This window comes from Beta vulgaris, chromosome 9 (genome assembly GCF_026745355.1).
Source record: "Beta vulgaris subsp. vulgaris cultivar EL10 chromosome 9, EL10.2, whole genome shotgun sequence".
In the NCBI taxonomy this organism is placed as follows: Eukaryota; Viridiplantae; Streptophyta; class Magnoliopsida; order Caryophyllales; family Amaranthaceae; genus Beta; species Beta vulgaris.
In genome coordinates this window covers 47,911,152-47,925,989 of record NC_079210.1, presented here as the reverse complement: position 1 = coordinate 47,925,989, position 14,838 = coordinate 47,911,152, and the positions used below count along the sequence as shown (strand labels likewise).

Below are 14,838 nucleotides of genomic sequence, written 5' to 3'. Positions count from 1 at the left end.
ATTTATGATTATTATTATTTAATAATAATTATTATTATTTGTTATTATTTATTATTATTATTATTTATTATTATCATATATTATTATTATAATTTATTTTTATAATTATTTATTATTATTGTATTATTTTTTTATTATTATATATTATTATTATTTATTTATTATTATTTTAATTATTATTATAATAATTTTTATTTTAAATAATTATCTATTATTACTATTATTATTTATTATTATTTAAAAACTATTGTTATAAATATTATTATTTTTATTAATATTAATATTAATTTTTATTATTTATTATTATCTATTAATATTATTTGTTAATAATTTTCCAATTTCTTTGATATTCCTAACCAAACAACATTTTTAATCAAAGGGAAACCCTTTCCATTCCTCTTGTAACCCTTTCTCATATCCTTTCTCTTTCCTCTCAACAAACCAAACGCCCCCTTACTTTACTTGGGGGGAACCAAGGAGGAAGTACAAAAATATGAGAGAAACTGAAAAATGAAAGAGAGAAACAAAATAGTGAGTGTATAGATTGAAAAGAAACGGGCTAAAAAGAAAAGTGTGTAGATCAAAAGAAACAGAGGAAATACCAATATACCATATGTGCATACTGCATAGTAGTCCTATTATTCCAACACCTCGCTACCTTACAACATATTCTAAGCCCTAAGGGTACAAACATCATATATGATGCCTTAAAATAAGGTAGGCTTTCAACCAGCCAAACATAAAGCCATTGATTCACACGTTGATTCTAAACCAAACGATCGAACATATATATCAACGTTGATTCACACGTCGGCCATCTGCAAATAAGGTGGACACGCATGTTTTTATGGCTCAAAACCATTCCATAGTTTTTTGTTATATAAAAGAAAATCTAATTATGAACCTTAGGCTATAAATGAGCAACTTCCATATATGACATGTTAAAACATTTTGATCCTTCAAAACTCTTTTCTTCAGCCACCAACTTATATAAGCTTATACATCTCATCCCCTATATTCTAGGCAGCAAAGTCTCTTCCCCTCCTCAACCCCCACCCCTAACCTCTTTTCTCTCAAAATAATGGAAAATATAACTAGAACTTCAGATATTTTCGACATGGATGCTCTTATGATGAATCTTCCACGAAAGTAAGTATAATCGTTTATGCCACGAAGTTAGAGAGTTATTATTATGGCTTTGACAGAATCAAACTTATGATGTTTCATTTTGTTTGTTTTTCGTTGATAGAAGAGGATTATCTCGATACTACTCGGAAAAATCAAGATCATTTGCATGTTTGGCGGATGTTCATACGTTAGACGATTTAAAGAAACAAGATCATAGGAAGCCAAAGAAGAGGAAGAACTACATAAATGAAGAAAACATGCAGGCTCCTCCTTCACCATGTAGGCATATATCCGGCAACAACCGAGCTCCTATGCCATGCATAGGTGTTTAAATGCCCTTACGGAAACATCGGAAAAGATATGGCCCTTTTCCTACTTTTTTCGTAAACTAAATCATATTGTAAATACTAATATAGGGATTAGGATTTTATAAGAACAGGCAGATTTTCCATACTGTAAAAACATTCATGAGATAAACTAAGCATTGAATTTTGAAACACCCTATACCCTCCTACATTTGAACCTTATGAGTTTGTGCGAAATTTTCAAACAGCCTGCGTTTCGATAGTCACATATATCGAGGCAGTTGCGTCCACCACAATGGCACTATGTACAACCGTGGGCTAGAGAGGAAGGTATAGAAGTAAAACCAAGCATTAACACAAGAAGTAACCTGATTCCATGGACAGGTTTGACCTTGGAAGTGAAGAAACCTGATGTCTTGGACAAAAGATTGATGTAGCAACCAGTACCTGAATTCCTACAAATGCAAGAAATCTAAGTTCCAGAAGAAACTCAAATCATAAAATCAGAAGACCGTAGTTTACATGGTACTAATTATTTTTAATACGCAAATAGTCAGTGGCAGAAACAGGGGCAATTCTGGAATAGGTCCTTATAATTTAGGATGCTTGAGTGTGAAATTATAGTATACCTACATAACTACTATAAAAATTTTGTTTATAAACTGGTACTTGTTTGTAATATTATAATATCAAACAGAGTGATATATCAAAGAACAATAACATTATTAATATGACCAAAACTTCAGAAGTACACATTAAGTTAGACAATCAGTATATAGTTAACAAAGGAGAGGCCATAGACAAAGAGGTGGGAAATAAGATTCAAGTAATAATGCATATTTATATTGCTTTCTTCTAGGAAGAAAAATTGACTAAATAGCAAAGAGGTTCATTAACCCCGTTTCGTTAGCTGTGAAATCACATGGCTTTCTGCATACAACAGCATGCTGTCTACAATTCACTGACTAAATCCTAAAACAAAAATTACCCTAATTTACCATTAGACATAATGAAATCTGGGGGTAGCATTGCAGCTAAAACTTACCAGTTTAACCATGCGAAACAGGGCAAGGAAACAGCCAACATGACATGGGAAGTCCTGAGAACAGCATAATATAATTCATAATAGCAGCTTGATAATCAATATCAAAGCTAGCAAATTTTCAAGGTGTCAGCTTATACAAGATTCCAATAGATTCAGATAATAAGGTGAATCAGTCAATAATTTACAGAGTAACAAAATGCTAAAATCATCCTACATTTGAACCTTAAGACAAGGTGACAAAAGTAGACTGTGTTAGAGTCAAAAGCTAGAGAAAACAGACCTAACTCACAGTCAAATGCTAGGCAATCTAACAGACCTCTAATGGTGAATTAAGGTTAAAAAGTTTTTCAAAAAGAATATCCAAAGCGATTTATACCAGCCTTTTCTTCTTGGCTGGTTCAGAATTCAAATTCTCAAGTACAATAAGGTCATCGCCATCATCTTCCAAAATTACCTCTTTGTTCTTGCTTCTTATGTCATTTCCACTTGTAGGGTGAAAGCCAGAGGAATTTGAAGGGTCCGACGATTTTCTTTTCTTAGAAGCTGTATTGGCTTCAGCTTCCCCTACTTCTGCAATATCTAAATGCATTACTTCAGCTGTACCTGATGTGCTCTCACCATTCTGAACAGTACCATTCTTTTCTGTACTAGTTGGAGCCTGTGACCATCCAATGAGAACCATCCCATCAGGCTCCTTTTCCTCATCAAACTCCTCTCTGCACAATCAATGAAGAAATGGCATTTCCAATACAATTAGAGATAGCTGGCTCCAGAAAAGTCCCATGAGAAATTAATTCATGGTTTTAAACAGACAATGAGGCATTTATAAGGAAGGTGGCTTAAATTTCATCAACTTAGAAATAATACTTTAAGACATGAAGAGAGACATCAATGATCATCTCTTAGGTTGAGATTGCATAATGTTTTATCTCTTAGGTCAACACCCTTCAGATAAATGCGTAAACCATTTGCAACTCCCCAGCCCTCAGTCATCACCTATGAAACCCTAAGTTGCTAAAACAATTATTGGTCAGTTAAGGGGGGAAATTGAGGCTGAGATATCCCCATCCTTAGGCCAAGACAGGGTGAAACAAGCTCCCTCTGCATTTTAGTTCACAGCTTCTGTAGGCTAGAAAAACAATGCACCTAAAAACATGAATGTCATACCCCAATTATTTAAATCAAGACCATCAATCCAAGTCAAATCAACCACTTCTTCATGTTCCGAGATTTAAATCGTATGTGGCACATTTTAAATGGAGTTTTTAACCCATGAGGGGCCACAAGTAATCAGGTCATAGCGATGAGGCCAAAAGGCATACTTCTACAGAAATCACTCTGATGTAATAAATCATTGCTGAGTTTGAGCTAAGGGAGAAGAAAAGGAGTGGAAGTCGTTTAATATTCTACTGAAAATACAAATTCTTGGCGAAGAAAGATATGCACTTATGTGCAAAAGCTGGGCAGGAGACATGGCTGAGGCTAACAGCGGAAAGGCGAAGGTAAAATGAACATCTGATCTGAGCCATTATGCTGGCACTTAAGGGAATGGGGTAAGATGCTTAGTACAAAATGAAGAAATTGGAGGGAGAGATACTGGTGGTACACCTTTGTGACAGAATAAGGACAAGATGATGTGTGACTGTATGTACACTAGTAGATGAAGTGTTATTTGAACACTATTCCCCGAACGAAACATGATCGAAATCTAAGAAAGTGGAAAGGAAAAAAAAAAAAAGTCTCAAGGTTTTTTTGTCAAATTATCTCGACTTTCAAATTAATACAAACACCACACAAATAATTCAGGGTGGAGCTAAATCAGGATGATGTGTTGAGAGGATCACGAGGATAGAGGAATAGAGCAGTGTCTTCAACTTCTTTTTACCTACTAATAAATTAGTAAACACACAAAAATAGCATATAGAGATTCTTCAAACATATAGGGTAAGAAATTTGAATAACACGAGTACAAAGGGGGGTTTAAGAGAAAGGGTGAGAGAAAGAAAACAAAGGACTTGAGGTTGAGGGGCCCTGCCAGCTTCCGTTTCTTTGAAAAAAATCGGAACCCAAAAATTGGATAGGGGACAAGCAGTTGGGTGCCAGAGGCTGACTCAAGTGCCCCGCAAATTGCAACTTAGGGGAGATGTTTAAAGAAACAAAGGATGATAGAGAATGTAGGAAAAAGAAAAGTAGCGCCACGAGAAAATGCAGTAAATAGATAACAGAGTCTCAAACTAGGCTCCAAACATCTCCTTCACTGGAGAGAAGGATTCAAATGCATCAATTTGACTCCTTGGTGTCTTTAAGAACAATAGACATACTGGAGTATATAACGAAACCAATGCGTTCTCTGAAACCAACAGCTCAGAAACCAAATATGAAGACATAGCATCAATCAATATCATCTAGGAAGCACCAAGAAGACTCTTTATGAGTTTATAATTTCTTAAGCCAGAAAAAAGAAGCACAGATATGAACACCAGTCAGCAAGAAAACCAACACAAACATGAAGACTGAAATTTCTCCAGGCTTATTAAGTGCTATCAGATCTAAAGGTCAGACATTTAGAAGTAACCAAAAGGAAAACCTTTGCTTTATGTTAATTTCACAGGATAATTCCTGCTGAAGATCCTCAACTACGATGGTCGTACCACCTGTCACTGGAGATGGAAGCTCTGAAAGCACCTGGAACAGAAAACCAAAAGTATCAGAGCTTCACTATACCACGGTATACATGTTAATAAAGCTATAACAAAAACACAGGAGCAAGCACCTTCTCAAGATTTGCTTCATAATTCCTTTTCTCATCTTCATCAAGATCATCACCAACCTCATATATCAGGGAATGACCAGTCATCACCATTGGCAGGTTCATTCCCAGCTTTGCTCGTACAACTTTCTCAATAAGGTCCCGTAATTTCGTGCGCAAAGCATTAACCTCAAGTGTCAATGGGGTCTGCAGAAACAGCATCATTTTAGAAGGGGAAAAATTCATTCACGGAAGTCAAACAGCAGATCAAGAGGTAGACAAGGAAAAAACAATTACCTTAGAACAGACGAAGCATGCTTTGTTAGGCTCAAATGGCTCAACTGGCATAAGAAGCATCTTTCTTTTTGGATGTTCATTACAGTAAGTCATCCTGGATTTGCGTTACAAGAAAACAAATACATAAATTAACTTACCATACGATACACAGTCCATCAGCTAAGTAATAGACATGCAATAAAAAAGAATGACAGCTCATTAAGCAACATTTCATAAACCACGGTCACCTATCAAAGGGAACCATCTCAACTCTGAGCATTTTTCTTCACTTCTATAAGGTAGTAACGGGGGTATTTTGTTTAAATGCAAACAAAAAAGAGCAAAGACTCGTATAACAAAGATGAGCACATGATGTTACACACACTCTACAAGGAGTACATTCAGCATTCAGTTATCAACCTTGTAAAGAAACCACAGATATAACATAGACTGATAGACCCAAGCAGCTAAACATCACAGAATGACGTCAAATAAGATATCGCTACAAAAAAAACTTTTTAGCAGAGGACTAATAAAATAGTCAAAGAACTCCAATATCTGAAACAATTTTGCCTCAAAAGCAAATGCTTTGGTAGACAAATTTTACAGAAACGCATGTGCTTATCATCATGGGATGCGCAATCTATATCCACTTATTCTACTGTAGTTTGGCACAGACATAAGACATAGCGGTTAAATATAAATAAAATTTAAGAAGTGGGCAGAGAGAAGAGTGTGTGTGTGTAATGTAAGAGAAGATCTTAACATAGAGACAAGTTGATGGATGGAGGCATAAAAGGCAAAACTGACATTAAGATTATAATCCTTACATGGTATAAAAAGAATGAGGTTAATGTGGGAACATCTCAAAAGAAAAAGTGTACAATTTATTAAACAATGAAGGAAGTATATAACTTTTCAGGGAAAAAAAAAACTATTCTTTTGTTTATTGTACCCATATCGGCCATATAAGCATAAAAAAAATATTCATAGTTTATTTATATCAGTATTGCTTCTTTCTGCTTATCATATGATTCACCAGGTTCATGAGATACAGATATTTTACATTTGTTCTCAATCCCAACATGAAACAATCCACATTCCACAATGAGTGCAGTTGGGTTTTATATATCCAATTCCTGAATCATATATCCAATTCCTTGATGAGCAAATATATTCAGAATCATATTTTTGCTTTATTTAAAAGAAGTAGGCAGGAGGATCTAGGACTGACCTCAACTTTTCCAAGTCCATAGTAAGCAACTTAATGGCCTCAATGACAATCAACCCAGCAACTATAGCATTTGTTGTTGCCACTGCATGAACAATATTGCCAGCAATGCCTTTTGCTTCGAAGAGACTATGCATAGGAATACCAAAAGAAGCAGCTCGTACATTAGCAGCAGCAGTAACAAACTCAACAGCTAACTGATCATCTTTATCAAAAGTAAGGCTGCCAATTTCCTGTTCATGGCATTAACTACACATTAGTACCCCAAGGCCAATAAAAATCTTTGGCTTATTAAATGAAAAAGGAGATAGGATGGAACAAAACCTTGTCTCTTTTCAAGAAAAAAGATTTCAGAGCCTCTAGGAATACTTTAGAGTTCTCTGCCAGGCTCCACACGTCCTGTGGATTCTTCAGCCCGAGTGATGCCATTGCTGAAACTGAAGCTAAATCACTACAGGAACCACATTTATCAAGGTTTCCATTTTGCTGATTATCAGATAGAACATCTCTACAATATATTGGCTTTGGCCTGGTACGATTTTTCCACGTCTCCTCGTTAGACAAAGCCATTTCAATATTGTACCCGAAAACATGATCATATATTCTCCTTCCATAGGACTGAACATCTTCATCATTCCTACGCTCAAAAACATCATCGGAATGTTCTGAGGAGCTAGCACCATCACTTGAACGCACATTGAGATCATTTTCCTGATTTCTGTCACCAAAGAACTTGGCAAAGAGTAAATCCTTGGCCCAAACTATACAGTGAACAAACTGCAAGGTCAAAAAGTAAACTCATTACAACAATACAAACTACAGTGAAAAGCAGGCCATAGGGATGCAGGAGATGGTTGTTAAGGGGGAAAAGAACATACCTTTGATGGTGTACTAGTAATAGTACAAACAGGATACGTTTTTGGAGCAGGCTTAGGATAGCACTCGTAACATTCAGTTTTGTCCTTCACATGCACAGCTACCTGATTCCACCACCGCAGAAAACAATACAGATCCAATAATGAATGTTGCGAAAATTTCAAATAACAAATTCACACAAACCATCACAACAAAATAGAAACTGGGGCCACATGGAACAGAATCAAGATAATCAATCTGACTGAAGGACATACTAATTCGAAATTGAAGTAGCTCCTCTAGACGCATACGCATGCTATTTTTGTATATTATCACTAATCATGCCACATTAAGCCTTCTATCCATCCAACTAACCAGGATAATGAGGAATGATACTTGTTCCAGGGTGTTAAGGCTGCTAGCCTGCTAGTGAACAAGATTCATGCCAAATTAAGCCTGATTGCCAGGATTAAGGTTGGTGACAAGTAGTCTTTCAGACAGAAGCAGTAACACGCAATGTTTGATGAAAAATGGGAGAAAGGGAGATGCCCAGCCTAATGCTTTTGATGTATAATCACATATCTTTGAAAGTTACGAGAAATTTAACCTGTCCCAAGAACCCAGTTGTCCCACTCTCTACTAATGGAACGCCAGCTGCCAAGCAAATGCGGTTTACGTGGCGCCTAGCATCAAGATTATCCAGACCGTTCAAAACAACATTGAACTGCTTAAAGAAGTCCACCTTAAAGTCAGAGCTCTTAACATTAGCATGGTAGGCTGTAATACTTATATGAGGCCTGAACTTCAATACAGCATCACGAGCAACCTGAACAAAGATTTTAGTATTATAAACTCAATTTCTAGGCAGTCACCATAAACCACTAAGTCGCAGGGGTTGTACATACTTTTGCCTTTGATTGTCCAACATGAGACTGTCGAAACAAAAATTGCCTGTTCAAATTGCTAACTTCTATTGTGTCCATGTCAATCTGCAAACAGAAATGAGTAAATATAATGTGGCCACTGGATATTGTTTTTGCACCATCAGATGCATACTGACAAATAATTTTAAAAATCTTCTTCTGAACTTGTTCTCCATCAGAATAAATGAGACGGTAAAAAATAAAACGACAGCAGGAGCAACAGCAACAAAAGGAAGAACAGCTGGTAAACAATAACTTATTTCCAAAAAACGGAAAGGAAACATAGCAATAACTATTTTCCAAAATGCAGTAATATTAACAAAAACAGTAAGAAGGAAACTTTGTCATCAAATCCTAATATAAACCACCTTGCAAATGACTACCTAATATAACTGTTTGAACAAAGTACTACATAATAAGTTATCAGAAAGTAAAAAGTAAGTGGAAACAGTACCAATTGATGGCTTTCATACCTTTTATGTTACAATTGCTCATAATTCAGCTTCCCACTCTTACCTCACCCTTCTCTCTCTAATTTGTGCAGAACACGTGAACAACTTTGTGCCAATCGAACACATCACAGCATCTTATTTCTGATCATGTAGGGCACTTACAAGTATTTTGACTATTAAATATTCTTAAATACTTGTCAATTCTAGCACAGGATTGCAAAGTTGGGAAAAGGGCAATTAGTTCATAACAAAATGGCAAAGAAAAAGGTGAGAAATTGTTGCCATTTTGCAGATAATTAGTTGCATTCTTTTTTGCAAGTATGTCCAAATGCATTTTTCTGTCAGCTCCTAGCCTCCTAGGGCCATATCGACTAATGTGAAAACAAATAGAAAAAAAAAAGAAAAGAGAAATGTTAGTGGACCAAAGGGAGGGAAGCAATAAAGGGGGCCATCTTAACATAAAACCTAACGGGATGTCAATTGAAAGTGTTGCCAGACAAATGTGCAGATTATCTAGTTGTTCATATGTGTATTAAGTAGTTATTCGCAGAAAATAATATATAATAGGTAATCTCGAATAACTTTCACTGGCAACAACAGTGAAAAAAAAACATTAATAATAGTACTACTACTACTAATGATAATAATACTATGTTCAGAACATTGCTAAATCACCTCAATTCTTTATTCTTATTACAGTCAATCAGCAATGAATGCATACAAATATCCTAATTTTGACCTTCAAAGTTTACCATCATCCAATTCCATGGACCTTCCCCTCTACATGCCAAGCCTCAAATCAGCAAGCATCAAGAGTCGAGACCTTGGAGAAAACAAATAATCTTTAGCATGTCTACAAGTAAAGCCCTTCTTCCTTTCTCATGTTCAACATATATATTTCCAAAATAGGAGGCCTCCCTGAGAAACAGTGTCACAAGTGAAGAAATCGATAACTTCTATAAATCTATGATGGATCGTATAGAGGATCTGTGACAAATATTAGTCCAAATTCAAGATGCATTTCCTAGGACAAGTCAAAGTTAGTAAATATAGTAAATTTAAAGCATAAATGTACAAGACAATTCTGTTCTACATATCTGGCACCTTTCAGCACCTATTACACATGGTATGATTACACTAAAGTTTCAACACAAAGCTCAAACAATGTGATTCTCAACTCCTTTAACTCTCAAGTACACCATGACACTTGGCACACCTATTAGACAAAAGCACTAAAAAGAACCCCTAATCCAAGCATCAGAACACATACATACACATTCATGTGTAAACAAAGCCAACCAAGTCAAGAAACACTAATGCATATCACAATAGCAAGTCTCCCAACTCTCAACTGTATTCTTTTCGAGCTACATTTAACTCGAGTGAGCTTACATTTAAAAGGATCAACTCTACCATCTATAGTACTTTCAAAAGCAACACTAAACCATCCTCCATTCCAAAGAAAGTGAAAATGCAGCTTACCTAACTAAAATTCAAAGTCAACCGCCAAAACTCGAAAGAAACTCACTTACTGAGAACCTTCGTTAACCGGTAATAATTCCGCATTAATAGTTTCTCATAATCCACTAAAACCTGCTAATACAAATTTAGAGGTTTTCTTTACCAAATTTGACAAAGTACTTTCACAAAATGAGCAAAAAAGATTAAAAAACCCATATATCAAACAATTATATACAATTTCTTCGCACATATTTAACTAAAACCGTCCAATTAACTACTATGAACTCAATTTAAGCAAAACCTAAAACCTTTAACCTTCAAAAACTCAATTAAACCTTAGTAATAAAGAAAATCAAAAAAATGAAAGCGATAGTAGAGAAAAATCTCACTATATGAATGTCTTCAAAACCAGAAAGAGCAAGAGTTTTGAGCAGTTCACATCCAATACCACCAGCACCAACCATGAGAATTTTCGCACCCTAAATTTCACCCAAAACAATGAAAAATTAGATAGATTTTAAAATTCACACCAAAAATCAATCGAAACAGTGAATAAAAGCGGAAAATTAGGGCATGCAAAAAAAAGTGCAGAGAAGTTTACCTTAATGGCGTTTAACTGATGCTGAGAAGCCATTGAAGAGAACGAATTTGAAGGAGAAAATTGAAGTTTAAGAGGAAATTCGTGATTGTTGGAGAGAGAAAATGAAAAATGAAGTGGAGGGTTTTTTTAGTGAAGTAATAGTGGGGAATCTAAAGAGGTTGATTTTACACCCGAAAAAACACACTTTCTCTTTGTTTCTCTCTCTGAGGATTGGCGGGCGCCAAGAAGACTGAAATGAAAGTGTGAAATTATTATCACTCGCGAAGAGAAGTCAAGTCTAATACATTACCTATTGTTTATTGCTATGATCCAAATCTACATTTTGGCCCTTTTTTAGCTAAGCTATGCATAATGACAATTGACAATGTGTTTGGTAATTGTTGAATTTTTGGAGGATGAGGAGTGGTAGGGACTTGCGCCTATTCTTTTGGATTTGTTTTCAGTTCAGTTTCTCACAATATAAAAATACGGGATCTTATTCTCTTTGTTTTCGAAAACCGATAGTTTTTGGGCTCCGACGATGTGCTAAATTATTAATATTATTTTATGGAAATTAAGTCATTTTATTTGTATTATATATGCATGTAAGACATTGTAGTTTAACTTTTGATATAAATTTTTCATAATATCATGTTTATTTTTTATAAGAATTTTTTTACATACCTCCTTTTTTCTCGATCTTTTTACAAAAAAGGTATGAAATGTTTTTCAAAATTTAACCTAATAAAGATATATTAGAAAAAAACACAAAGGCGTATGATAATTCTGCCATCACCATCGTAGAGTTTAAATTGAATCGGGTCAAGTATGAGGTTTTGTCTAACTCGATTGAACTCATTATTTTATTTCTTAACGTTATGGTAATGTTAATATTTTATTTTACACAGGAAAAAACGACAAAATAACTTCGTACAACAATTAATTATGACTTACTTATAAGTATGAGCAGTGGCTGGATGTTGTGACAAAATGAATGTAAGGTGTAAAATAAGGACAGTTAGTGAATCTCATTGCATATTGTATATATATTATCTTATAAATGGTTCAAAATTATTGTACTTAGCAAACTTGGATTATGTTACTCCCCGTCCATTATTACATCACCAAGTGGGGACTAATTTGACATTCCATTGCACAAGTACTCTCGAGTCATTTTTACATTTAAGTTTACTATTGCGACTCTTAACTCAATCCAACTCATATGCACCCCTTTTTAGAGCAGCTGTAGTATAATTAATTGTATTGTTGACTTTTACAAAAGCAAATTATAATATTCACCCAAAATTAATATGCGTGTTGGTGCGAAATGCTACTCAGACTCATATTTTATGTGCAAAGCCTTGTTTGGAATTGAAGTTTGGCGTGTATCTATTATGTTACTTTTAAAATTTAAAGGATGAACTTTGATGCATTTTCAAGTAATTGCCTTGTAGTTTGTATCTGTGGTCAATATGTTATGTGTTTCACGGTAATAGTTTTGATAAGCTTTGTGAAAATGTTGTAAATCAATACCATTGATTCAATATGGAAAAATATATATATATATATTTGATCCTCTATACAAGTTTCGAATTTTCATACTATATCTGAATCCTATAAATTTTGGATACCCAACTTATTTGATTTTATAAATTAAATCATAAATATATATTTGTTGCCCTTGATAGATTATTGAACTTTACTTTATTAATATAATATAGGATTACACAGTAGTTTAAATTTTAAGAAGCTAGCTAGTATGTAAGGTGGTTACTTATAATTAAGATTGTCTATAGCCCTTTTTTTCAATTTTCAAGAGTTACTTTTTGCATGCACACTCAATTATCTGTTATTTATTTTTTAGGCCATGTACATTCAAAACTCTTTCATGTACATTCACATGTTATTTGTACATTCAAAATATATTTTTTGTCTAATTAAATAAAAAAATATATATTGTACATCTAGTTTTGTGTCACGCGCTATTATTAGTTACTTGTTTTACATCTAAAAGATCTCTCAGCATATATATAGAGATTTTTCATGTCATACAAGTCTTTTCAAACCGCTCATTTTAAAAAGTTATACTGCCAATTTATCTATATAAGGTAAAAAATATTCAATCAATATTCCCAATTTTTGTTCCCCATGTGGTCACTCGCCAAATAAATTAACCACTTAAACCCCCACCTACCCCATTGTTCTTTCTCCCCTATTTTTTATTTACTCTTTGTACTTCTTACTCCCCACTTTTTAGAATCCTTCTAATCTCTCTCCTATTTTTTTTTTCACTTTTTCATTGATTAACTTGAAACAGACCGTGTAGATTAAATAGGAACAGATATAGTACAATTTAGTGTGAAGAACATATTATATAGTTAATAATTTTCTTAAAATGGATATATCATGGCTTGATATAATTGTATGACATTTCATGTACTTATATATAAGATCATATACATCAAAGTTCTAGCTAGTATGTTGGTTAGTGACTCTGTGGTTAGGGTGAAGGGTTTTGTATAATATTTTGTATAAATATATCGTCCTATACAAGAGATGAACCTATACCTACACGTTTTTCTATTGCCATGAAACGCTCTTTCATATTGAGCTAATTGGTCTGGAGGAAGGAATGGTGCACTTACACAAAACGATCGTACAATCGTGCAAGTATGTTTAAGATTACAAATATAGGAGATTATGGACCTATTCTATTAAACTTTTTTTTCTTTTATCTGAATGAATCTAAGTTTATTAGTCCTTGTTAGATCTCTATTATATAAGGGAAGGGGGAGCAATAGTGTCCTTTTTTGAAATGCCTATTTTGCCCCCCTTTCCTCTCTAAATTACAAAAGGAATGTCAAAATCAAAATCGGCACTAAAAGAAAACTATCGAAAATTAATTTACAACACTCACCCACAAATCACTTAAAAGAAGAAACTTTACAAACCACTCATACAATTGAGAAAATCACGTTATAAAAATCACACAAATCACGCAAATAATCAGGAAACTTTATTAAAACTTAAAATTTGAATACAAACTAAAACTAACCTAAAACGTCAATACATACAAAAACATTTACAAAAATTTACTTACAAATCACTATTCTCAAGAATCATTCACAATTAATGGTGGGTCATGTTAAAAAATAGAGGTGTATTTGTAGTGAAATCATGATTTAGAAGTTAGACAAGGAAAAATATTATATTTCCTCCGTTTCAAAATAGATGGTACATTGTTGACTAAAACGCTTGTCGAGGCACTACTTTGACTACTAATATCTTTAATTATGTATTAGAGTAAAGTATAAAATTTTGATTTTCTGAAAATATACATTAAGACAAATCCAACAACATATTACATTATAACATTTGATTTTACCTAATAGTAAATAATGCATGGTCAAACCTCATTCACGAATAGTGGAAAAGTCAACAATGTAGCATCTATTTTGAAACGGAGGAAGTATACTTTTTTATAGTGTTTCCTATATATAATGAAACTTTTACACATATTTGGACCTATCTTTTTCTATTATATAATAGCGATTAATTATCAAGATAAAAAAAGGTTTATATAAAATATCATTCAAGAATTAAAGTACAACATATCTCTATTATATAAGGGAATGGGGGGAGCTATGGTGTCCCCGAATAAAGAGACTATGTCACGCCCTTCCCATTCTAAATCACAAATTCACTTACAAATCAAAAGGGGCTTCAAACAAAAATACCAAAAATATAATTATAACAATCACTCACGGGTTAACAAAAATCATAAAATTGCATAATTTGCGTTATGCAAATCACTAAAACGAGGAAGCTTTACA

General features: G+C 33.9%; 1 protein-coding gene and 1 long non-coding RNA gene across 3 annotated transcripts; one reads left to right on the top strand and one right to left on the bottom strand.

The window, feature by feature from the left end:
- The first annotated feature begins 733 nt into the window (after nucleotides 1-733).
- On the top strand, nucleotides 734-2,114 carry LOC109135941 (uncharacterized). Its single transcript, XR_002040803.3, has 2 exons — nucleotides 734-1,149; nucleotides 1,250-2,114. It is a non-coding gene; the product is annotated as an uncharacterized LOC109135941 (long non-coding RNA).
- A 416-nt stretch (nucleotides 2,115-2,530) lies between these two features.
- Nucleotides 2,531-11,282, bottom strand: LOC104904308 (SUMO-activating enzyme subunit 2). 2 transcript variants are annotated; one of them, XM_010692525.4, is made up of 11 exons: nucleotides 11,027-11,282; nucleotides 10,815-10,904; nucleotides 8,495-8,578; nucleotides 8,197-8,415; nucleotides 7,613-7,714; nucleotides 7,059-7,511; nucleotides 6,738-6,967; nucleotides 5,525-5,618; nucleotides 5,252-5,434; nucleotides 5,066-5,163; nucleotides 2,531-3,194 (listed from the first exon to the last, which is right to left on the bottom strand). In XM_010692525.4, exons 1-11 carry the CDS (start codon nucleotides 11,057-11,059, stop codon nucleotides 2,849-2,851), a joined length of 1,932 nt encoding a protein of 643 aa, XP_010690827.1. In that variant the 5' UTR covers nucleotides 11,060-11,282; the 3' UTR covers nucleotides 2,531-2,848. The 2 variants fall into 2 exon arrangements, with proteins under 2 accessions (XP_010690827.1, XP_019107090.1); XM_019251545.2 differs by lacking the exons at nucleotides 10,815-10,904; nucleotides 11,027-11,282 and adding an exon at nucleotides 9,717-9,737.
- Between the last annotated feature and the right edge of the window lie 3,556 nt (nucleotides 11,283-14,838).